Here is a 25188-nt window from a genome sequence, read left to right as displayed (position 1 = left end):
TTCCTTCCTGCAGAGTCTGAATAATTTAACTAGAACATGGAAGTTCTAGTGGAACAAAGGAGCCCAATTTTAAGAAGAAACAGGACACACAACTGTTTTCTATTCACATTGGCTAAGCCTCCATGTTTCATCCTACCTCCCTCTCCCCCTCTTCATTCAGACCTATTGGGAACTGGTCCTATCAGTTCCAATGAGGATCAATTCTGCCTCTTGGCCTCCTAAAACAGCACTCAAATGGCAACAACTCTTCATTCCTTTCACTGAGATGAGATGTGAGAGGAGGAATTTGCATTGGAGGTCACACTTCAAAGAAGAAAAATACAAGAGGAATGACATACAGGAGCAGGGACAGCTCCAAGTGTTACAGGCTGTTCCTTTTAGTTGCACTCAGTATCCACACACTCCTCCAGCAAGGATCACTGAAGCAGTGGCAGACAGAAATGTTTGGAAAGGTCTCCACAGGTTTGGCAAGGACGTGGTGGGAGGAGAGAGAAACTTCAGCGAGCCGGTGAATAAAGAGAAGACACCACCTGGAAGTTAAAGTGTTTATTGATGTGTTTTAACTTTGTACATTCCCCACAGACCACACTAAGGAGTTTGCAGGTAAATCTGTGCATAGTGGGAAGAGACACGGAAGGTGGGGGGGAGGAGGAGGAGGAAAAAAAAAAAAGTCACAGGAAAAATAGAAAAAATACACCACAGGTTACCAGAACCTCCAGATTTAAAAAAGCTGTGAGCATTAACACCAACTATACAAGCATTACAAAGACATGATGGCGAGTGGAACAACACCCCTTTTGTTCTTCTTGGGGCCTATGCAGCCAATTTCCCTTAAAGCAGGCAGTATCCCTTTCCCAACCTGCCACTCTCCTCCCTCCCCTGTTAAAGTGAACTCCACGTTCATCAGCTCTCCAGGTACTGATTATTGCAGTGATTTATCATTTCTGGGCGAGCACACAAAGCCATGCCTATGGCCCAACACCACCAAAGAGACACCAAGGCTCAAACCCCTGTGTCTTTTAACTACTTACCATGTTGGTGAGGCAGGAGAGCTGGGGAAAATTAGAAAGTAGTAGCGAGAGGGGGCTGTTAATGCCAGGTGAGCACTGAAGGAAACTGGTTCAGAATGGAGGATTTAAATTCAATACCAGGAACTTCCAACTCTAGAGCAGAACTGAATCTGGAAGGGGAATGTGCAGACCCCAGTATGCACAAACCATGTTCTAACATTCCACTAGAATAACTACAAACAGAGATGCTAGAAGCCTTTTAACTCCTTGCCTCCAGGGAGTCTTGATTCCTAGAGACCACACTGCTGAGCAGCAGGGTGCACACCACTGGCATATGAGGATGGGTTCAGTTATCTCTCTTTTTTTTTATCTTTTTCTTTTTCTTTTTTTTTTTTCCTCATTATAAGGATTTTTGTTAGTTGCCATTCCCAATTGCTTCCTTGCTTATGCAGTCATAGTTCCTACCCCTAGACTAATCTCTTTGCAACTCCCAGCAAAGTTCATTTTAAAAAAAAAAAAAAAAAAAGAAAAAATACTGCTTTATATATAAAAGCCAAAATGACCAAAGAACCACAACTGTCTCCTTTTTACAAGGTGGGCTGGTACAAATAACCCTCAATATACAGGTGGTCTATCAGAAATAAAAATCAACATTTCCCATTTTATATATATAGAGCTTGTATCAGACAACAGTACAACGGAACTGGTATTTTTCAGATTATTAAAAAAAAAAGAAAAGAAAACTACATCTCTGTCAAATATCTGCAATAGATCCATTTTTCCCATTTAAGGAGATTTATATATCATATTGTTATATTATCATTTCTTCACCCATTTAAAAGAATGGAAATTGCAACTCTACAGTAGTAATTATAGTCTTAATGATCCAGGAGTTCTGAATGTAAGATGAAGTCCTCTCGAAGCAACTGTTGGTCAGTAGTTGATCCAAAATGCTGGACCCCTTTGGCCCTCCTGCCCTGCTCCTTTCCTGGTCAGGGCTGTTTTATCTTCATCTCTTCTATATCTGCATCTGCTCCAGGTATTTGTAAGTGGGGTTCTCGTAGCCGTGGTTTTGCATCTTGCTCAGATGCCGCTCCTCTGGCGTGAGCATCGGGTCAACCTTTAGAGAGACAGGACAGTTACTGCTCCAAGGAGGTACACACAGACCCTATTTCATAGCAGCAAGAGCTGACAGATAAATACTGTGGCATTCAGTACACAGGAAAAACGTAAATCAAAAATTATTTGCTTAACACAGTTGCTTGTTTGGGTGCTAACACCTCCTGTCTGCCCTCGCCTCCTTGGGGATGTTCTCCACAGATCTCTAAGTTCACTAATGTTACAAATTTGGGACCTGATTCTCTCATTTAAGAAGCTGTTATAGTTTCACATGCTATGTATTGGGCACAGGGGAAGAGCAGCTTTCTCTAGACTCCATTAAGTTGTTGTTGGAAATGTGCATGCTGGGAGCAGAAGGAAGAAGAAATGCCTCTCGGCGTTCAGCTGATGGCACTGCCTTAATAGTTGTTAAATTATCTGGGAGGACAAATTGCTATAGATTGACTGACTTACTCTCTGGCTAAAGATATCGCCTGAAAAGCTCATTTACTGCTAAATCCCATCCTGAGCCAGACAGGGAAGCCTAATTGAATTCCTTGTGATAGGCAAATACAACTGTGAAGTGACAGGTCCCAGCATGGCGTGCCGATGACCGACACCTGCATACTAATAAAGGAGCACCAATAAAAGATCTCAGCATCCACAGAGTTAAGTCCCATCTCACCAGGAGCAGAGCCAGTGATGGCTTGGCAGCTCCTGCCATCTTCGCCCCCGACATGCAACATGTGATTCAATGCTGACTATTTTCATCCTCAGTTATGGAGCAGGAGTTGTTTCTCACCTCCACAATTCCATGGCTGATGGTCCCATACTGCCTCTTCCTCAGCATCACCAAGCTGATGACTATAACAGTAGCTATGGCAACAGCAATCACCAACAGACCAATAAGGGCGCTGCTGCTGAAGCTGAAGTCATCACGAAGGGAGCTGTCATTATCCTGGAGGGAAGAAAACAACAGAGTGGGCAGAGGAAGGGCAATGTGGGAGGTGCACTGCTAACTCCAACCTAAGAGGTGGCCACCAAGGTGGTCTTAAACTATTTGTGTTATCAAGACATGACAGTGTAAGTATTTCACCTCTAAATATTTCACCAGGAGAATAAATGAACATAGAAGTGTTTCCTCACTGAGGCATTCCAGACAGGCACTGACCCAAGAAAACAACAGAGTGGGCAGAGGAAGGGCAATGTGGGAGGTGCACTGCTAACTCCAACCTAAGAGGTGGCCACCAAGGTGGTCTTAAACTATCTGTGTTATCAAGACATGACAGTGTAAGTATTTCACCTCTAAATATTTCACCAGGAGAATAAATGAACATAAAGTGTTTCCTCACTGACCCACACCACTTCCTTACCCCAGGTAAGGATACTAACCAGGGCCAGGTTAGTATCCAACGTGTGACTGACCCACACCACTTCCTTACCCCAGTTTTGCAACGAGGGCCAGGTTAGTATCCAATGTGTTTTTACAGTGTCAGGTGGAAAGGCCACGCTGCATTACACTCCCCTTCACCTCCCAGAGCAATGGCAAGGCACCAAGCTCCAAATGCAGTAACACACAGGAACTGAGATCCAGCTTTAGGAACCTGCTGGACTCAGCAGCCACATACATACCGGCTCGTCCACCAGCCCGCCGACACGCTCTGCATTAAAAATCATCTCCTTCACATCAAGGGTTTCATCAATCACCTGAAAACAGCCACAAAACCATTTTATGAATGGAGTCACAGAGAACAGGTGGGAGATGGAATATGAAGACAGACAAAGGACCTTTGATGAATAGTAGCAAAAGCACAGAACCACCTACCATCTGCTCTCAACAGCATGGGACGTTCTCCAACTTTGAAAGCCACCAGAGTTGGTACTGCAACCATGTGGGCACCCAGACTACTTCCAACTAAAGACCCAAAAGAAAAACTAGGTCCTAGCCTTGCACACAGCATTTCTGTCACTTCAGATCTAACCTGTGGCCTGAACACAATTTTTAAAGGAAACTCTCAAAGGTTGACTTTGAGGTGTTTGTTTTCTGTGGCAAGGTGGTGGCCACTAGAACACAGTGAATTCTTTAGTAGACAGAGCTAATATCTACTGAAGAGAGGTGCATCTTGCCTTGAAACATATAGGTGGGAAGATAGATGGATCACATCAGGTGTCTCCAGACAGCAAGCTACCAGACTAAAAGAAAGGTGTATCAAAGTGCTTCTGCTTGGGAAACAGTGACTGACTTGGTTCTCCAGCTCAGCCTGCCAAAGATCTAGAGCTCTCTCCTTCCCCTGCCCTCCCACCCTTCTGATGCTAATCAGCATTAAGAGCCTACAATAGTCAGAAAACTGACTCCCCCACACCATATGGATAATAAATACACTGGCATTCTGTAAGCAGGAAGGAGACACAAAAATAAGCCACCGCTATTAATTAGTGTCTGCAGCAGGCTTTGCTTTACGAAATAAAGGTGGAGGGCTCACCACGTTTTCATCCACTTTGTTCTTGCTGTTGATCACCTTTTCTTCAGCACCAATCAGCCCATCCAACTCAGTCATGCCAGAACCTGCAGGAAAAGAGCAAGGCAGGGACCATCAGTCGGCGTGGGGTGATGGTGAGCACGGTTACCTACTCTCTGTAGGGCCACCACGGCTAATGTGATTAATCGGTGATTATTAATCTGTCTTCATGCTGTTGTGTCAGAAGGGGAGCTCATAAGCTATGCTACAGTGGCAAGTGAGTGTGGGAGGGGTTCTGTTAATGAGGGGAAATGAAGTGGCAATGAAAGGAGCAGACAAAACTCATCCGAACCAGGCTGAAGTCTCAATCCAGCAATACCATATTTAAGTGGTGCTGTTAGAAGGTCTCAAGACAACACACAACAGTTGTGAGCACACAGTTCCTCTCTGCAGGACGGCACCCTGGGTCAGTGCCACCTCAGTGTGACCCCCATGCCAAAGCAGCACCTCCTCCCCACGGGAGCCACAGGGGCAGCACCACCCGTGCCTCTGGCACCCAGCGCAGCCAGTGCCTCGGCAACGAGGGCTTCAAGGTCACCCCAGCACAGCTCTGTAATGAGCTGCTGTCCCATATCTGGCATGAGCCCAGAAGCAATAAATCCCAGGGTAAGGGAGGAGCGAAGAACTACACTAGCCTGTGTACATCACTCACCCTTTTCTAGGCTGAACCTAGCATAGCCTCAAGAGAAGAATATCAATTAACAGAAGGCGGCCGCTCTGCATAAACTATTTTGATCTGAAGCGCTTTATAAATAGAGCAGATCAATAACAGGAGTCTGATGCAAGATACTCAGACCTAACATAACATAGCAAGTGAAGGCAACGCCCATTTTCCCCCTTCAGCAGGGACAACATAATGTCCTTGGCAACACCTATGCCTCCCCAATGCAGAAACAGGAGGATGGTGAAGCCTCAAACCGAGAGCGGGGGCTCTCCAACGAGGGGGAAATGTTACTACAGCACGTAATGCTTTGCTGGGGATTGCATACACCTCCCCACGAGCTGCTGAGCTTGCAGGTTGCCTACAACATAATGCCAACGGCTGCTGAAATTGGCAGCACGTTATTTGATGAAATGCAAGGAAAGGCTAGTTGTTTCCAAGGCAAGTTTTCACAGCCACAAGATTTTACTGCCTGAAAATCCCAGGAAGGAAACAAACATTTCACTGTAACTCCTCCTCAAACGAAGCATCTCGGGTTTTAGGGCATCCCCTTTTCCCCACTCAGCTCTTTGTAGATGGCAATCAGATTCCAAGCACGGCCAAAGCTGACAGTCTGACTTCTCACAGCTATCGAGGCAGGACACATTACTGTGCAAGTCTGTGACTGGGATTTTCTGGAGAGACTAGCCACAAATAGTCCTTAGACAACTCCTCTGTCAGCCTATGGCTGCTTTAGTCAACTCTCAGGAGCCAGTGTAGTGTAGTCTCCAGGGCTGGGAGTTCAGCTGCTGCACCAAACAGACCCAGTTCTACATAGCATGAAAGCACAGTTTAGACTATATACTGTGCAGGGAAAACAACCCACCCACGTGCACAAAAAAATCCTCCCAAATTTCCTAGCAGCCTTCATGAAATGAAAAGGGAAGGGAGAGAAATGCAGGACATAATCTTGTCTCCAAGTCATCCCAAATTCCTCCATTTACCTAAACTGGGAGAATCAACCTATATTTATACACTTTAAGTCAATAAAGCAGATGTTCCCTACCAAAAAAAAAAACCCATCAAACTAAAAGCTGTCCCAATTCTTTCCAGAGCAGTCAGTATGGTGAATGAGCTGTACACTGCTCCACAAGAGGGATGAAGGTGACTTATATTTGTACAGAAACACTGTCAATGCAAACAGTTGCACGCTGTCTGGCCTTCACCATGGCACAGAACTATCTGTGTTCATATTAAATGCTTATTAGTAAAATCCTTTGCTCTCCTTTAAGATTCTGCACAATACATTTGGAACCCAAGTCTGATTAAAATGCTGGGTTTGATCCCCACACATAGCACCAGTAGCACAGCTCCACCAGAGCATTTGTAGAATTAGCCTCTTGTTTCTGCTTGAGGAACTAGATCTGTGGTAGAAGATCAGTGAGGCCAAATCTTTACCTGAGACTGTATTGTTAACAGGGGATTTAATTTAATGCCAGTATTTCTGGGCTGCTCTTAAGGCCTGGGCAGCCCCTCCTTAGCCAGGTGCTGAGTTACTGCAGAATTAATAATGAGCTGAAGGAGAAACAGATAATCACACAGGACTCTTCTAGTACGGAGTGACTCTATGTGTGAAAAGATGATGCCGAGGAGACCACAAACACAAAGAACTAATCTCCAAATTTATCTGTCCCAGAGCAGCTGCACTCCACAGTCTCTGTGAGGGACGCTGAGTCAGGAACACAGCCTATGTCTGCTGTGGCCCTCTCATTCCTAGTTTAGTGCTGTCATCAGGAAGTCAGGACAGATTCCCCAGCAGGCAGAAGAGCCTCTAGACTATTTACCATCAGCACTGCACGGTTTATGTTGAGAAGTGTTGGACACAAGTATACACTCAGATGCAAAGGACTGTGTGCTTGCAGACAGACGGCTAGGCCCACGTTTCTTGAGGGCAAAGAAACTACTCCATGTGCTCTGAGACACCTGGTGAGCCCATGAGGGAGGAACACACACACAATCAGTGAGATGCTCAGACTAGCTTGTTTCTTTAACACTACGCCTAAACAAGCAAAATCGGAAGTTACTGATCTAAACAAGAACAGGGAAATGAAAATAAAGGTGAGTATGAAACTAAAATGAAGCTATCAGACACACTGAGAAGGTAGGAGAGTGATTGAAAGCACTGAGGGAGCAGCTTAGAACCAACCTTTTTTCATTGGATGGTACAAATCCGGCTGAGGATCTAGCAGGAGGGAAAACAAAAACAAAAATAGCAGAGAAAGGAGATTAAGAGAGAAAGGAAAAAAGGCTTGCGCATGATTTCTGACTCACACTCTGGGAAAAGCTTTTAGTCTACAGCTTTCTTTAAGCTCAGGACTCTGCTCAAGCATTTTTAAAATAAATACACACGCACACACCAGCTGTCAACACCCGATGATAAAAAAAATGCAGATATATATATATATATTAAAAGAAATCAACAGAAATCCTGCAGCCCTTCAGCACGTCATAGCACAAAGACTTAAGATGACACCATAGCATTTTGGTTAAAGGCTGGAAATGAATTCCAAAAGTCAAGCCACACAGTAAGAATTTAACACTCCTCTGCAAAACGGAAAGAGATAAAAGAATTTTGCAAAGAGAAGACTCAGAAAACCAAGACAGCAGCTCACTGGAATTTACCAGTGGCACTGCCTGTTTCCAGTGGACAGAGTCTGAGTAGTGCTGGGGCAACTGCTTTACTCTTAAATCACTCCAAGGGACAGAGCTTTCTGTGCCACAGTCTGTATAAAACAGCACAGGCAGTTTTCAGCTGCACGTACCTTCGCTTTCGGGCAAGGCCGGGAAGGTCTTCACCTGGAACGGCCGGAAAGGTTTGCCCTCCAGGGGAACTTCTTCACTCTCCTCAGAGCTCACTCTGACATCCACCTGGGATTCGGAAATGGAGGATGTGAACTGATCCATGTCTGCACGTTGCTCCTGAAGCAGCTCATCTGAAAGGAATAAGAGGAAATATGACACAAACTGCATGGAGCTTGGCAGGAGCAAAAAGGGGCAGATGGCCTGAACCTAGCTGAGGAAGGGCTGCCAGGTTTTCTTATCTTGCATGCTATGAAGTCTCATCTGGAGATGCCTCAGTAAAAGGCATTGGCTAGCAACAGATACAAATAAAGGCCAAGATGTTTGATGTGTCAAGAAGTTTTGGCAAGCAGCAAAGCATCTGCTTATTTTTGTGGATCTTTTTCACCTGCCTTTGAGAGACAGCTTTGCCATTCTCCATGTTGTTGACTTTTTTAAATGTGGACACCAGAAGTTCCTGGGAACAAGCTATTCTGACTGGCTGTGATGTAGAACACAGGAAATATCTGCCCTGCAGTGCCTAAGCCACATGCCTGCTGTTGAGGGCATCCCCTCAAAGGAACTGGTAGTCTTTCTGGAGCCTGCTTCACCCAATACAAAAGCTTGTAGTTGAACAGAGTGGCACAGGAGCTGGCACAGAGACACTCACCTATCTCATCCTGGATTTCTTCAGCCACATATGGCACCTTGTAGAGCAGAGACAAGCTTTGATTCATCCGCTCCTCGATCACATGGAGATGTGTCATCACCTGCAAATGTACAAATCTGTGTTGGAGTAGGCCAAGATTGCCAGTCACTGCCTTAGTACCAGCACTTCACTTCTGCAATAAAACACTGACTGCTGGCAGAGCTGCCAGGACAGACAATGGAGTGGGACATGGCTCAGCTCTCTGACCGATGCTCTCTAACACATCATGTTTCACAGGAACCAGCCACTTTTACATGGTGCTCTCAGTATTTTGGGAATGGCTGGAGAAGGGGGGGAGAGAGAGGATGCAGCTGACGCTTGCTGTAATCTGCTCCCCACTGGAAACACTGAGGCTGGTATTTCCTATACCCCAGACATGGTCATAATTCATTTCCTGAGGCAGGTACAAGCAAGTACTTTATTAAATGGATTATCATTCCTGACTACTACAAAAGATACACGCAAAGGGAGCAGACAATATTATTTATCAACTCTGGTTGCAGAACAAAGGTGCCTTTCAGAACAACAGTGGCATTACATTTGTCATACACCCACTGACTGGCAACAGCATTCTCCCTTCATTTGAGAAATAAATTCAAACTCTATGCAACCTCAAATCACTCTTCCTTAGCATATTACATTTGCTGGTGAAGTCAAGCCTGACCTGAAGAGGGTGCTGCATAATCAGGGATCACACAGAACAAGAGAAACATTTATATGGATGGCCAAATGCTGAAAAAATGCAAAGGAGTTGAATGGACCTGTTTTACAGTCTGACGTGTACCTGACCTCCAAGAGCAAGGATGAAAGCAATTTAATTTTACATGTGGCAGCATGTCAATCAAGGGAATCGATTGAGGAGCTTAAAGTGCATCTGAAAAGCAAAGCGGATGGGAATTGAACTGTACCACCCACATCCCTCTTATGTCGATTTGTTGACACTGCAGCCTTCAGAATGAATTAAAGACTGTTTAGGTTTTAGCTTAAGAATACACTTCACACACTCCCTCCTGGGCTTTGGCAGCGGCAGAACAAAGGGTCAGGGTGGACTCTGCTTGGTGTGCTAAGCTGTCTCTGAAAACACTATCACACGTTCCGCATCGCGAGCCAAACGCTGGCTCGTAAATACCACGACTGCTGCTGCTCCTTCAGAGGACACACAGCTTGACAAGGGCCCTGGAAGCACTGACAGACAACCCCAGGGACAAGAGCTGAGGGTATCCTGCTAGCATTCAGAAACACCACAAAACCCACGGGACCAGGCACCTCCAAGTACACTGGGACTGTTTGTCACAGACGACATTCCAAAAGCTGCAGCTGGACAGTCAGTTCCCTCTGCTTCCCTCTGAAGCTGTGAAAGGACATACCCCTAGGGAACAGACCTTCTGGTGCTAACAGGCCATTCTTAATCTGAACCTTAGTTAGGCCTTCCAGGACAACTTTCACCTTTTTAAAAGTGGGTTGTAAAAACAAGGAGCAGGACATAATTCAAAAGAGTTGTGGAATATCTGCAACTGCTTTTACAAGTACAACGGCCAGATTTGATGTCCACTTGAAGCAGCAATACACACAGCACCCAGCAGAAGGAAAAACACTTTCTACCTGTTCAGGAGAAACATATATTGCAAAGGGACAAGATGAACTCTTCCAAACAGACTGCCTAATAAAGCTAATGCTGACGATCAAGAGATTGGTAAGGGTTAGGTATTATGCTTTAAAACAAGGCAATAACCCTGGCAGAGGCACAACAGAACTCCTGCAAACACAGTCACAGGCATCGTGAAGAACAAGCCTAATGAAAGGAATACCCAGGACATGGGGTCTTGGAAAAAGTGAGGAAGTCAGTTCAAGGGTGACCAGGAAATAATTTCTTGGGTGTCTGATAAGAAGCAGCGCAAAAATGAAACCAAACTAGTTCTACACCCCTAGATCTATCATTGTGACCAGTAACAGTTTGCATATATACACCAGAGTTCCAAGAAAATCATACAGATGGAAGCATTCAGGTACCTGAGATTTCATCTGTGCAGCCTTTTCAGGGTCGACTGCCAGGACGTGCTGGTAGTGGCGGATGGTGTGCAGGCGGTCCTTGTTCTCGGCACGGACGTAGCGCTTCAGAGCCTGCAGGATGCGGTGGGGCTGCAGGGTTTGAGGGGGAGAGTTCAAGAGTGTGTGATTCAAATCAAATTCACAGCTGAAATACAGCGCTTCAGATGGAGCCTGCTTTGTTAGTGGACAGATCAATCACCTGCACTAACCTCTTAAGTGTTTTCTTTTAAAATTAAGTCTGTTAGACTTGGAACACTACACCTTATGAACACTAAAGCTGAGAGTTTTTTAACCAGGCAGAAAAGAGAGCGAGTCAATTCAGAGACCCACTGCTAGGTCTACACTGCAAACTGCCGTGATGGAAAAAGCTTTGCTAGGAGCCTGTTCCCAGTTTCTGCCCAGCAATTCACAGGCAGTCTTCTCACTAAGCCCTCCCCACCTCCCATCTGTCCCAGCACTACCCTACTGTCATAATTTGCTGCCCAGAAACACACCCGTGGTGGGTCAGCCTGCAGGGCAGACAGGTAGTTCTCCAGAGCAATCCGACGGCGATCATTCAACATGGCTTCCACACGAGCCAGGTGAGTTTCCACGAGCTGCTGTTTCTCACTTGCTGCCTCTTTTTCCAGAGATTTCACCATAGCTTGGAAGTGCTGGAATAAAGAAAGGAGCTGGCATGAGATGTGCTCTATGCATCAGGGTCACCTGCTGTCCCTCATGTAACTCCTCAGAACAAACGGAGCCTGTCACACTGCACGTCCTAGGCACTGAGAGTAGGAGAGAAGGGCACTGGAAAATGTCAATGCAGATTTCATCTCTGCAAATTCAGTAGTGACAATTTGCCTTCCAAACTTCCTTCAGAATCCATTTCAAAGGTCTGAGGAGGGCATGTGGTCATGCAGATAAAGATCATGTTGAAATTGGGAGATTCAGACTGTGCCGAACAAATGACACTGTATTAATGCTTTCCCTCAACCCTGCAATATGGACACAGGATCAAACCCTTCAGCCTCGAGTCTGTAATCTGAATTTCCAAAGGTTTACAATGGTACTATATAGGGACTTTTCATCAGCACACCTTCAGATGGAATCTCTATGTATTCTGTTAGAATAGGCAAAACCCACATCTCCAAACAAGCAAGAAAAGTCCACTAAGAGTTGTCATGTTTCAACAGAGATGATGGAAAACTCTTTTCGACTTACAGTGGCTTATGGTAAAATATGTAGAGAGAAAACAGTGTCCCTGTATAAAATCCCTAAGTGGGCTTAAAAGCTGGAGTCAATCACCTAGTTGTACATTGGTTTGAGGTAACTTCTTACAGTCATCAGTGCCAGAAGAGCCTGCCCTAACAATCCCACACTGAGAATATCCCTGATTAACTTCACAGTCTAACTGAACTCTCCTCAAGAGGCAGAAGATTGGCATTTTGGCAGCAAACCAGCTTTATCTGCTGTCTAAGCGGTTTTCACTAAGTCTGCCTGAACAGGAAATGTGTGTCCAGAGAGTCAGGGCCAATCTGAACTGGAGCTGGGAAGCCACTGGTTAGTGTGGAACAGGCCAAAGGTCTGAAGTTACAACTTGGCTCTGCTGTTGCTATGTCTGAGGGGTGAGACAGTTTCCTACTAGTGGGTTTAGGAAAGGACCTGGCACAGTATCAGATCATCTCCAGCTTTAAGAACAAAGCATGCAATTGAATCAAATCTCCTCTAAAAGGCAGCTGTTGACAGAACAGGAAAACTGTTCTTCCATCTCAGTCATCTTTTGGATTTTGAATATTAGCATCTCTCACTTATTTTATCAAGGAGACAAAGGCTAAGCACCACTAACTTTCCTCTTCAGGTCCTTCCAACTCTTACCTGAATGAGAGTTTGCCTTTCTGCCTTGGGGAGATTTACGGCCTGGTGTTCTGCTTCCTCCCATTCCTTTTTCACCTGCCCAAGAAAACAACAGGATGCATCAAGAACACACAAACCTGCACACGGTCTTTGCGAGCTCACTTGCCTTCAAAGGTGGCTTGTACAGCCTGCCTGCTTTGAAGGCACAGCAGAGATGCTGTGGGGTTTAAGACTAGCACTTAGGCTGTCTGAGCAACAAGCCAGGTGTCCCCTGTGAGCCCCCTCTCCCAGTGCTCTGAAGAAACACAACTCTTAGCTGCAACAGTGCGGTCATACTGCAAGATTCTGATCTGTTTTAGCAGAGGACTTTAGAGCCCTAATAGCTCAATGGTTGGACTTGATGATCTTGGAGGTCCCTTCCAACCTAAATGATTCTATGAAACACACGGAGGGCTGGTGACTGGCAAGGAAGCCAGGCCACCATCAGTGCGTCCAGAAAAACACGGACGCCACCCACGCAGCACAGCACAGCAGACTACAGCTGAGGCTCACCCGGTCCATGCGGTTGTGGTGCCTGACCTCCAGCTGCTCCTTGGCCTTCTGGAAGCGGGCGTGTTCGTTGTCATCAGCGGGGGTTTCGAAGTAGACATCCACATCATCTGTTGGCACTGCAAAGAGAGGGCGAGGGTAAGCGGCGGGTCGGAAACCTGTGATCCTGGACTGTGAAGGACAGGCAGGGAGAGGAATCTCCACGCCTGCATAATGAACAAGCTGGCAGGCTGAGTTTACTGAACCGCCACCTACCAGGAGTCCATTTTGGGATCTTTAAGCTGCCAATTCAGTGCACAACATCAGTTACATCATCCCCAAAACACAGTAATACACTGCGGCAACCAGCACCTGTTTGGTCTTCTCATCAGTTCTGAGAGGAGCATTATTCAGCTCCAGCAACAGAATGACTTGGACTGCAGGAAAAAGAACGTGCTTTCTCTCCCCTTTCACATTGGCTTTGGATAGTTTAAATGACATTTTGTGCATGAGCTGTTCGCTGACAAGCTGGCTCCAGACATCATTAATATGATTAGGGAGCTTGACAATAAATCTGCACAAAACACTAACCAATATTTGACACTTCAAACCTACCTTCCCTACCAGAGGCACCATGCAGGACTAACAGGCAATGATATTAGACAAGACAGCAACAGAAGGAGGCTCGGTGTGACAAATTGGCTTGTCCAATAAACTGGATGGTTTGTATCTCTAAGATATTTGAATCTGACAAGGGGAGAAATAAAATTTAAGAACTGACAATTTCAAGCACCTGCAAAATCCTTGACAGGAGCTCTGCACTCCCTACACTGCAGGTCAGGAAACACAGAACAAGCTTTCTGTGCCACGGTTTTAGAAACTACACAGCCTAGAGCCCTTTCTGGAAGGATCCATGGCAAATACGAGGCACTCTGTCGATGCCCTTTAGCAGAGGGAGGACAGAAGAGGGACGTTAAGGCAACCTCTCAACCATATTAGTTATTTGGAGGGGGAAAAAACCCTAACACATCACTGAAAGATGGCACACTTCAGAAGAAAATTTACCCTGCATGCACCTGAATCCACAAACCTTTCCTTTAACTAGGGAAGGAAGAGTGAGGAAGGGGAAAGGATTGTTGGGTGCACAGGACAATGTCCAGTCAGTACTGGGCCTGCTTATGGCATTCCTGACCCGGGCTTGGACACAGAGAACTCTCTTTCCAGCCCCAAATCCCTCTATAACAGGACAAACTTTTGTACAAAAAGCTCCTGACATCCACATCTTTTATTTCCCCACTTCAGTTAGATCAGCCCTATCTAAAGCACTTGCATGAAGCCCATTTTGTAAACAGGATTATGGCTCTGTAGTCAGACTGCCAAGCCCCAGATAACACAAAAAGCCTTTCAAAAGGCTTTAATGGTAGCTGAAGTGGAAGTGCTGGAGTTCAACAATAAGATTAATAAGGAGGTTAAAATGTTTTTGGTGGTTTTATCATCTGACATAAAAGCCAGTTGAAATTGGTGCCAAAAAACTCAAGCTCTCAAAAATGCAGGGATTGAGTCATTATTCATATTTCAAACCAAGCTAGAAGTGGGAATCTGAATACTATACTACTTTTCTAATATTTTCTCAAAATAAAACAGCAAGAAACCACCTATCACCAGAAGAATATCAAGCAGCAACCTACTCTTCAGGACTGACTGGTCAAATATACACCTGGTAACACCACTGGGGAAAGTGAGTGCTTCTTTACATATATTTAGAGAAAAAAAAAGTTTTGCAAACAGGCAAACTTATGTGTTTTCTGAAGAGGTTAGAGACAGCCCCTAGTCCCTGCTATAGGCCTGGAAGAGGACAGCTAAGGCCTTGGCAAGAGCTGCGAGCCAACGGTGAGCACAGACAGCATGTGTTGAGAGCCACTTTCCCCAGGGAAGTTCACCCTAAAGACCTAGAGAAGCAGAAACAAGAGGAGAATGCTGCAGAAGGACAGACAGAACTGCTGCGGACACCAGAACCAAGAGGATAAGCTACAGACGTGTCCTCTCTTGACCTAGGCAAGGAGGAGGAGACACCAAACGCCAGACAGACAGAGGCTAGCTGCAAAAAGGGCCAGAGGGAGGCAGGACTTACTCATCTTTTTACACACAGCCATACAATACTCCTCTGACTCAAAATTGTTCCTGTTGCCTCCGCAGCCTCCATATATAAAGCGAACGCATTTTCTCTTGTTAGCATCGAAGTACCAACGAGGCATCACGGCCCGGCAGGGCCCTGTCATGGCCTCCTGGGAGCAGACAGCTGTGGAGACGGGGTAGAAGGTGAGCCAGTGAGTGGCACAGGCCTCGCCCAGCAACGGACGCGACGCAGCGGGGGCTCCAGTTCGCGCCTCCTCCTAGGGCACCAGCTCCGGCCTCGGCAGCGCTGCTACCCCAGCCAAGGGGCTTCTGTCAGTTTTGGGGGGATTTTGAACACTGCAAAAGCAGGAGGCACCTGCCCATGCCGTTGTCTGGAGCTCTAATATGTAAGGAGGATTTCTGCTTAGCTAGAGGCTGAAACAGCAAGGACCTATTTTGTTGATGCCTTGGGTGTCCTAGTGATAGAGCTCCTAACTGTATAAAACCAACATGATGGAAAGAAAACACATTAGGGCTGCTTAAAGCATGCCAGGATGTCCTGTTCTGCTGCACTCTTGACTGGATGGACACTTCTCATCTTAAAGGTGAGGTATAAGAGCAAGTGAGAAGGCAGGCTAAGCAAAACAAGCATGATTGCCATGGCAATCTCAGCTGCTAGGTTTTAAGTTGTGAAATACCTATACATTGGATGTGGAAGCTCCAGGTAGCCATGGCATGTGGGCTGCTTCACAACAAGCAGGCAATAGAAGCAGCTGGGTTACTTTGAGGCAAGCGAACAGACATTCTGTAAGTCAGCAACTGTTCACAGTCCTTTGGGGAAAAAAAGACTGTATACCCCCAAAACAGACACCCCAACTGTATCCTTCCAGTCCTGCTCCAACACCTGCAGATCTGTAACAGTCCCCTACACATATGAGAGGAGCCCTTTTTCAGCAAGTAAAATTATCTGCAGCATGCTGGCATTTTACCAAAAAGATGCAAGAACTGCTGGCAATGATTCAGTGATCTGTAGCTAATTGAATTTCATTCCCTCTCCCCTCCCTCCTTTCTCTGCAGACACTTCCACACTCAGAGTACAGGCCATGGCATAACGCTGAGGCACCACACAAAGGGCAGATGCCCTCTGCAATGGCACCTACCACATCACAGAAGCTACTACCTCAAGTATAGTCTACATTACTACTGCTCTAAGTATATTGCTCATACAATAAAAGCAGGCCAATTGTGCTGTCTGACTTTCACTAAAGAGAAGGAAGGTTCATGCAAAGGCTATTAAGGCAGCACTAGGTATATCCCTCACCTGTAAGTGGCACCTTCATGCCCCCTCTGTGGAGTAAAGCCCACCACTTCTAGCTTCCTTCTCATAAACTGGTATAAAACACCAAATCCAAGGTAATTGCCCCAAACCAGCATTTTAAGTTCTCAGTGTAGCCCAAGTGCCTCTGAGGTGTTTCAAAATTAGCCTACAGTTATATGGCTTTCTGACTCAACACTGTACCTTCCTGGAGGTGCCCGTTCAGCGTGCCAAACACTGGGCTGTCTGCCAGCAGAACTGCTGTTTATCTGGAAACATATGGCAAATGCTCCAGGGAGTTCATTTCAACACTTGAAGCACAAGCATCATCAGCTTTCCTCTGTTTGCTAACTTATCTGGCAAATAAAACTTCCAAGTGGCATTTACTGACGGATCAAAACTCCATCCCCCACCAACAGCTGCCAGGAATACTCTCATGGAAGCAAGAGGCCCGCTGGCCAGAACACGACTTACATTTCATATCACTGCTGACTTCTTTTTCTGAAACAGCCTTGTCGTTGCTAGGCTCAGTGGGGGTCTCTTCATTGTAGTCATCCACTTTGTAGCTATTGTAATAGTAATCACGGTCTTCCACCACGTCATCGTCGTCCTCCTCTTCACCTTCATCTTCTTCATCCTCATCTTCCTCCACAGCTGTTCCTGTGAAGTCTTCTACACCTGCCTCTGTAGGGAACTCACTGAAGGGATACAGTTCAGTTAGGAGGTAAGTCAAGGCTAATGACTTTGCAGCCAACATTTGGTGCACCAGAATAATGATTCTCTTTACATCTGTTCCATAAACACAAGAGATGGGAAAAATAAATGTACCAACTATGGATCTGCCCAGCAATGGGACTTCCCTCACAACCACTGCAGGCAGAGCTTCTCCATGCCCCTGGGTTGGTGGGGATTCCTTGTGTGTTCTCAGCAGCTTCTTTTCACTAAGTGAAAAGCTACTGTAATATTTGGGGGAAATACCTACTGCCATGCTCAGGCAGTCTTTTTGGCTGGCTAAGGATGCAGGGAGGGGGGCTGTCTAACTGTCTAACTCCTCCAGTAATAGAAGCATTGCAAAGTCATTTGTCCTTCTGCAAGGCTTTTTCAGGATCAGGAGTCTCCAAAGCACAGAAATTCTCCCCTCAATCCTCACCACAAGGCAGTCGCTGTGTGAAACACTCACTGTTAACATCCATGCCAGTAAAAGCCTACCTTTTGTAGAGGTTATAGTCTTCATCCTCATCTTCATCTTCATCCTCTTCCTCTTTGGACAGAGCATTATCCACCACCTTTGTCTGAGGACAACATACATATTCTGTTCCATGGAACTGATCCACTCCGCAGGGCAGCAGCATGCCGTAACTGTGCAGGATCATCCCTTCTGTCAGACAGGCCTGAAAGAGGAGCCCATTTATGTCAGTTCAGCAGCATCACACTCTGGCTTTGGATAAAGCTAAAGTTTGTCTAACACTGATCCCAAGAATGCAGCCAACGGCCTCCATTTTACAGCAAAAAGGCCACAGTAACATACAACCTCAGTCTCAACATAAAAGAAAAATGGATTTGAAACTTGTAGGTTAAGTAAAATCCCCAGAGAAGTCCCAGAATCAAAGCCATGCTGTGCTTCCTGGGGCTTCAAACACCCCCAGTCCCAAACAACTGCTGATTTGTCAGCCTGACTAAGTTTGGGAAAAATAACTAGACATCCTGTGCCAACTCAAGGGAAAGAAAGGACTTGAAAGAAGCAGAAGCGTTTGCTTTTCTGGGCTAGCCACTTCATTAAACTTTATCTATTAAACTTTACACTGAAGTAAGTGAACAATTGCTCAAATGGACTTTGAGTCAAGATTACTTTAACATGCTGCAGATGAAAATCGATCAGATAATTTAAAAAAAAGCCAAATGCAAACTGTGATTAGATATTATGTCTACACACATCTCTTAAGCTAAGGAAATACATAGCCTTGTGGTGGCCCAGAACACAATGAACTAAGAAAGGCTTTATTATGTACACCAGAACCCTTTTGTGCTTTGCTTTGTTACAGCACGGATGTAAAAGCCGCCAAGTATTTCTGGAAAAGTTCTCTGACAACTCTGAAAGCAAGAGATTTTAAAATTTTTTAGACATTAACAAGCTTCTCCTCAATTTAAAGGTGATTCCTCTAGCACTGCTTTATTTAGACAGGGTTTGGCGCTCAGGATTTAAAAGAAATAGGAAATTTTACAGGTCCATCCTTAACCTCAATCTTTAGTAGCACCATCACAACTAATCATTGTGTTGCTGCTTCTACAAAGCTGTGAACATGTACATTTTATCATGAGCTTGTTTTTATTACCTCCAGTTCAAAGGGGCATGCAGAGAATTTGCAATGGTTTCGCTCATCAGATTAAAAAAACCAAACCACAGAAAAACCCCACGGGCTAGATTTACTCTGAGAAGATAATCCATCTCTTATGTAAAACCTCCACTAATCAGTCACAACTAAACTCAGATTGTCCCCAAGCAAGCGTTCCCAACCAAATCCCCAGCAGCAGCAGGTACATTAACACAAAATGTATGAGAAGAAGAGGGTATGTCCTACAGCGACTGCAGCTCTCTACCCTGGAGAGAAAGATGAGCCACAGGCGAAAGCGATATCCCAGAGACTCAATTTCAGTTCCTAGCTGCATCCTGGCAGATGATCTTGGCAAGCTACTTGGGACAGCTTTCCAGGAGTGAAGAATAACTTGGCTACGCAGGTTTTTAAAGTCACTTGAGTACTTCTAAATGTTTTTTGTTCTTTGCTCTCGGCCTCAGTCCACAGACTGCAACATGGGAGTAACAGGCTCCAGTGGTGCCGTAATGCTCCAGTACTACAAGCACCCAAGTGGAGAGATCCAGAAGAAATTTGCCTGCCAGAGCAGCTCCATTACCTCTTTGGCCACAGTGTGCCAGTGCTGATGGCTTTCACACACGTCCATCCGCTCCTTGTGGAAGAACCGGCATTTCTCTGGAACCAGCAGCACATCGCTCACGAACTCACCCACTGAAAAACAAGAAATGTCCAGAGCTCCTGGATGGCCAACTTCCACTGGAAGACAAAGCAAACATCACAACTCCCCCAAGGTACATTGTGTTGCAAACGCCTTGAAGGATTGATACATTCTTAACGGGGACAGCTCAGATCAGCAACAGAGCCTCAGAGCTTCCAAGGTAAAACCACGAGTAGGGGCTGAGCTCTGAAACATTATGTGAACCCTAAGGCTGAACTAAAGACAGAGTTTACACTGCCTGTTCATGGAACAGAGAGAATCAGTTGAGAAGATTTCACACGGATCATTGCAAAGATTGCATCTGCACACAGAAGTTTTCAAATAAATTAATCACCAGTTTCCAAACAAGCTGCATCATACCACAGCTAGTTTATGCTGCCTGGTGCTGTAACAGCCTGGAAATGTTTACGTGCCATAAGCGTTATCTACATTTCAGGGATCTGAGCAAGTCGTGTTTGGTTTTGTTTTGAACAGTTTGCAGATGGTTTAACTCAGTATCGACTGCAGCACATTCCCTGACTCGGACAGTTCTAACCAAAACACAGAGGGCTAGAAAAATAAAACCAGTACAGGCCCCTCTGAAAAAAAGAGTACAACCAGAGTCAGCAAATACTTGCATTCCAACCTTTAGATAACCACAGCCTCACCAGAGTGATTAAGTTTTGGCACAATCTTATAACCAGACTTTTGCCTTTGAGGGAGGTAGGGAAGATAAGTCTGCTCTACAGACTCTCTGTCAGTTGGACTTAAGCCTACTTAACCTAAATTTTCATAAGAGCTCAGTTTGGTACCAATATGTGTCAAATAAAATCATAATTGCATGTGCATTACTTTCTGTTCTTAGCCAAAAAGTTCTAATGCACACTGCCAATGGAGTTTGAAGCACAAAATATTGTCAAACTTAAGATTTTTCTTTCTTTCTTGCAGATTTGAATACCACACCCATTATTTTAAAATAAAAAGGTATCTATATAGTCTGAGAAGACCAGAAAAAGATCTTCAGACCAAGTGTTGTTTCAAAGCAACACACCTTGCACACATTACTGTCAGCTTTAGGAATCCTTTGTTAAAACTGGGGAAAAGTTTAGTTAAAAGCTTTTTCACATGGAGTCTTCAGGGAGCAGAATTATTTGTCCAGACAACTGTCAACATTATGATTTCAAAATAAATTTTAATATTTTGCACAACCAATTTTTTTTGCAGCCCCTTAGTGTTGATACCAAAGGCTCATGGACACTTCTATGCATGACACGCAAGAAGAATTTAGGGACAGACTGTCTGACAACAACTGCAAGGTAACGAAATCAACTAGCTCCTCAGCCCTTTTCAATTAAAGGTTAAACTAATAGATGCAACAGAAAAATGGTATTTCCCCCATCTTATAACTCAAAACAGGACAGTTAGGATTTTGAGTTCATAATCTTTGCTCCTTCCCCCTCATGAGAGTTTTAAATGCTTCTGATAAAAAAAGGTAAAACTGATCAAACTTTAAAACCAAGAGACTGTGGTTCTGGGGACTGAAGGAAGACAACTCAAACTGATCAGATACCATAATCAGTAACAAAACCCAGCCACTGCATAGCTGTTTTGAAAAGCACTCAATCCTAGCACCTCTGCAGAAGACACACAGAAGGTTCTCTCAGTTCACCTAGGAAATGGAAAACCCTTACACACTGCATGTAAACAGACACCTTCCTTATTCAAGGCCACTGTTAAAAAACAGAGAAGAATCCTCTCCCTTTTCAGATGAGAGCAGACCTAACTGCATAGCTGTTTTGAAAAGCACTCAATCCTAGCACCTCTGCAGAAGACACACAGAAGGTTCTCTCAGTTCACCTAGGAAATGGAAAACCCTTACACACTGCATGTAAACAGACACCTTCCTTATTCAAGGCCACTGTTAAAAAACAAAGAATCCTCTCCCTTTTCAGATGAGAACAGACCTAAGAGGTGTCTCCATGCCACCTAACAGGCTTGCCAGAGCTGTCAGCAGTTTGTCTTTTCACACCTCACCAGGCTCAGCCCTGCTCCCACCATCCTGCTGTTCCCTATATTTTAGAGTTCAGCAGAGAATGTTAATGGGTTCTCCTCCTCTCCCTTCTTCACCTTTGAAACACAAGAGAGCTTTCACAGGTGGGGGGAGGCAGGAGGAGGTTAAACCTGGTATGAGAGAGCAAGACCCTACCTCTCAAGAGAGCCTGTGCATTCATGTAGCAAGGATTTTTCAGGAATGGGAATAACAAAACCATATTTTGACTATACCTGTCATATGCCCCCCAGAGAAACACACGATCCATTTATGACAAATGGAAATGATATGTGAAAGACAATGAGAAAGTATTTTATACATGTATGGGCTACTGACTTGCAACTCAGATCCGAAAACCAACGAGGCCTTGCAGGCTGGGCCAAAAAAGTCAAGAACACTGTGAAAGACACTAATTAAACACTTTAATGCTTATCAAACTTGAGGGCAGTATCACTAAAATCAGCTTATTCTTCAGCTGGAGAGGATTATTTCTGAAAGAGATGATGCCTTACAAATCCAGAAATATTGCTTTCATCCTTGTTTCCATAAGAAGTTCTCAATAGAATCAGCTGGGTTTGGTTGCTTCTCAAACCTGAATTTCTACATCTATAAAAAGATGCATCTTTCTCCCAGGATGGGTCCACACTGAATTTTATTTCTTATGAAGTGCTTTGTGGTCATCTAGGGGAAGGTATTACATACAGGCAAATAGCACCCACATAGTTGTGCAGATTTGCTGTTTTCCTGTGTCAAACCACATGCTAACCTGATACACAGACACCTCTTCTGAAAACTGCTTCCCCCTGAATGCTCCCAGCAATCAGACTCTCCATGATTGCACAAGACTTCTTACAAAACAAGTCTTTCCCAGTGAAAAGAGATTCAGCTAGCTGAGACTAAGGTCACTACTAAGAACACATGCAGTGCAGCACAGCATCAGGCACAATCTACAGGTCAAAAGCCACAAGGTAAATAAGCCAAACACACTGCCTGATTCAAGGGGGTGGATAGATTCTGGAAAGCACCATGAAATCCACCACGGTTTATCTCATATTCTTTCACAGTTCAAAGTGGGAACAGGGGATACAGCTGCAAGAAGCAGGGCCTCTTTGAAACAGTAAAGTTTAAATATAGTCATCGAAATAGAATAGAGATCTCTTGCCAAGACCAAAGCAGGAAGCTTGAACATACTGTGCATTGAAGTCTCCAAGGCAACAAAATATTAAAGCTCCACAAAAATAGGATCAGAGTATTAAACCCCAATGTCTTCATGATGCTCAAATACAATAGCCTTCAGGTTTTTATGCAGTTGCAGAGAGAATGGGGATTTCTTTTTCATGCCAGGCACCATTATTTCACCACAGCTGTTATCACGCTGCTGATCTGTTCAAGAAAGGCAGAGTTCCATCTTGTGGAAATAAAAATGTTTAAGTGGGAGCTGGACCAAATGGCAACCTAGTGTGAGAGATGCCTTATAAACTCACTCATTATGTCTGTAAGAAGCCACCTAAGAGGCAGTTCTTTGCTCCTGCCACAAAAATGCCCAAACATGCCATACCACATACTCACCCAGGCACTTGTAGGGCACGACGACGTGAGTGTGGTCCTTGCACTGTTTCTTCCCCCTCTTGCACCAGCTGTCGATGCTGACAGGTTGATTTGCTTCCACAACGTTTGTAATCTGAAGGTCTGGGTACATCTGTTTAAGACACAGGGAGAGGTTTCTCTCCAGGAAGGATGAAGAATGTGCAAAGTGCCTCCTAACCAGAAGTAGCAAAGTCGATTCTCCACACAAAACCAAGTTCAGGTTTGCACGTGGGTGCACATTTGCTTCTGGATCAAGCTTATAACAGCTGAAAACCTAACCTCCCCCAGCTGTTTGTCACACACAGCTTGAGAAATGCAATGTGCCATCTCTTCTTTGTGGCAGGGGAAAGCATCAGGGGCAAGAGCCTCTATTGGCACTAAGCTGAGGTGGCTGGCTTTGCACAGTAGTGGAGAAGTATTCATCTGTTCTGTCTGCTGCAGAACAATACCCTCTGGAAGAGGGCACTCACCAGCAAATAGGGTTTAGTAATATCTTCAGGCTCTCTTGTCACTTGTTAAGCTAATATGCACCTACCTCCTCAGGTTTCCTTTTGCCCACTCCATTTATGATGTATTCATAAGATGCCCAGGTCCTGCTCGAGCTCTCAAATCCAGACACCAACTTACATTTAGGCTTCTGCTACATGAAACTAATGTAGCTTGTTATACCAGCCTTGTAGAACAGTTTTAAAAGCTCTCCAGTGTGCTCTATCACTTTCCCATCTTAAAGCAGCCATTCATTGTGGTAGGTTACATGCCTTTCACCTCAGAGGAGCAAATAAAGTCACTTTTCAAGGCCATTACATCTGGAGCACACTGAAAGGAGATTATGCTGTTCACAATGAAGCATCCAGCCTAAAATACTGTCAACATTTTGATGAAAACATTTCTCTAATATTCTAGCTGACATGAACACATCACCAAGAATAACACAACCACATTCTAATTAGAATGGATGTCAGGTTCCCCTTTGCACATCATGGAGCAGATGCTGGTTACCAGCTCAGAGGCAGAACATCTAGAAAAAACCCTGCCAAGACTGACACAGATACCTTGCTGACTTATAGACCAAGGACCTTCTGTGGCAGTGTAAGCTGATCTAAGTCAGAGGAAGCTCCTAAATCCTACTGCAGTGTCCTCCTTGCTCTTCCTGGGCAGTAACTCAGCAAGACAGCTCAGGGAACTGAGCTAGTCAAACACAACCTGCTCTCCCCTGCAGGGTTAACTCACTACTGACTGGCTAAACTGGAATCCAATTCCTTAGCAGGAGTGAAAAATCAGGATCACACAAAAAACTCACCTCCTGGCAGTACTGCAGAATCTGTTCCTTTCTTCCAAAGCAGCTCTTGGTCCCCGAAGTGTCAGGTTCCCATTTCCCAGTCTGGATATTCACATGCATATTTAGCTTTCCACAGAACATGGCAATTTGAGGCTCTGCCACTGCAAACCCTGTCCCAGCATTGGCTGCGAGTGCCTGTTAAGACAAACAAAACCAAAACATTTTTATTGCATTAGCAGATCAAAAGCAGAACAACTCCAAGAACCAGAAACCTTCTGGCATCTTCTCAGAGAGCTCCTGCTTAATCCAGGTATTAGTGGAGTCTTGCAAACTTTTTTTGTAACCATCTTCCTGGTGAGCCCACACCAAGTCTTCACCAGCAAAGTGTTTGTTTTTCAAAACTTGTTTTTATTATTGCAACAACAGCTTACCAAAAACCAAACCAAGAGTAATTTACACATGAAGGTTGCACCCCCAAAGGCTAAAACAGATGTCTGAAAAACTTAAACTGATATTTGAAGATAAAGAACTAATACTAGTAACTTTTGGCAGAAACACCTCTGTGAGGTTACAAGGAAATTGGGTATTGCTACTACTAACAAAATA

The 25188-nt window shown here is 44.8% G+C and overlaps 1 protein-coding gene across 2 annotated transcripts; it reads right to left on the bottom strand.

Annotated features, from left to right (window-relative positions):
• Nucleotides 1-531: 531 nt before the first annotated feature.
• Nucleotides 532-24773, bottom strand: APLP2 (amyloid beta (A4) precursor-like protein 2). 2 transcript variants are annotated; one of them, XM_008947612.1, is made up of 17 exons: nt 24604-24773; nt 23286-23415; nt 19568-19680; nt 17867-18048; nt 17132-17355; nt 15359-15526; nt 13252-13367; nt 12721-12795; nt 11358-11516; nt 10825-10953; nt 8776-8875; nt 8090-8260; nt 7474-7509; nt 4592-4674; nt 3741-3815; nt 2911-3066; nt 532-2130 (listed from the first exon to the last, which is right to left on the bottom strand). In XM_008947612.1, exons 1-17 carry the CDS (start codon nt 24721-24723, stop codon nt 2029-2031), a joined length of 2139 nt encoding a protein of 712 aa, XP_008945860.1. In that variant the 5' UTR covers nt 24724-24773; the 3' UTR covers nt 532-2028. The 2 variants fall into 2 exon arrangements, with proteins under 2 accessions (XP_008945860.1, XP_008945861.1); XM_008947613.1 differs by lacking the exons at nt 7474-7509; nt 15359-15526.
• Nucleotides 24774-25188: the final 415 nt, after the last annotated feature.

The sequence above is a fragment of the Merops nubicus genome, unplaced genomic scaffold, assembly GCF_000691845.1.
Source record: "Merops nubicus isolate BGI_N331 unplaced genomic scaffold, ASM69184v1 scaffold6749, whole genome shotgun sequence".
Lineage (NCBI taxonomy): Eukaryota > Metazoa > Chordata > Aves > Coraciiformes > Meropidae > Merops > Merops nubicus.
Note: the sequence above shows the minus strand (reverse complement) of the source record. Positions and strands in the feature narration are given on the sequence as shown.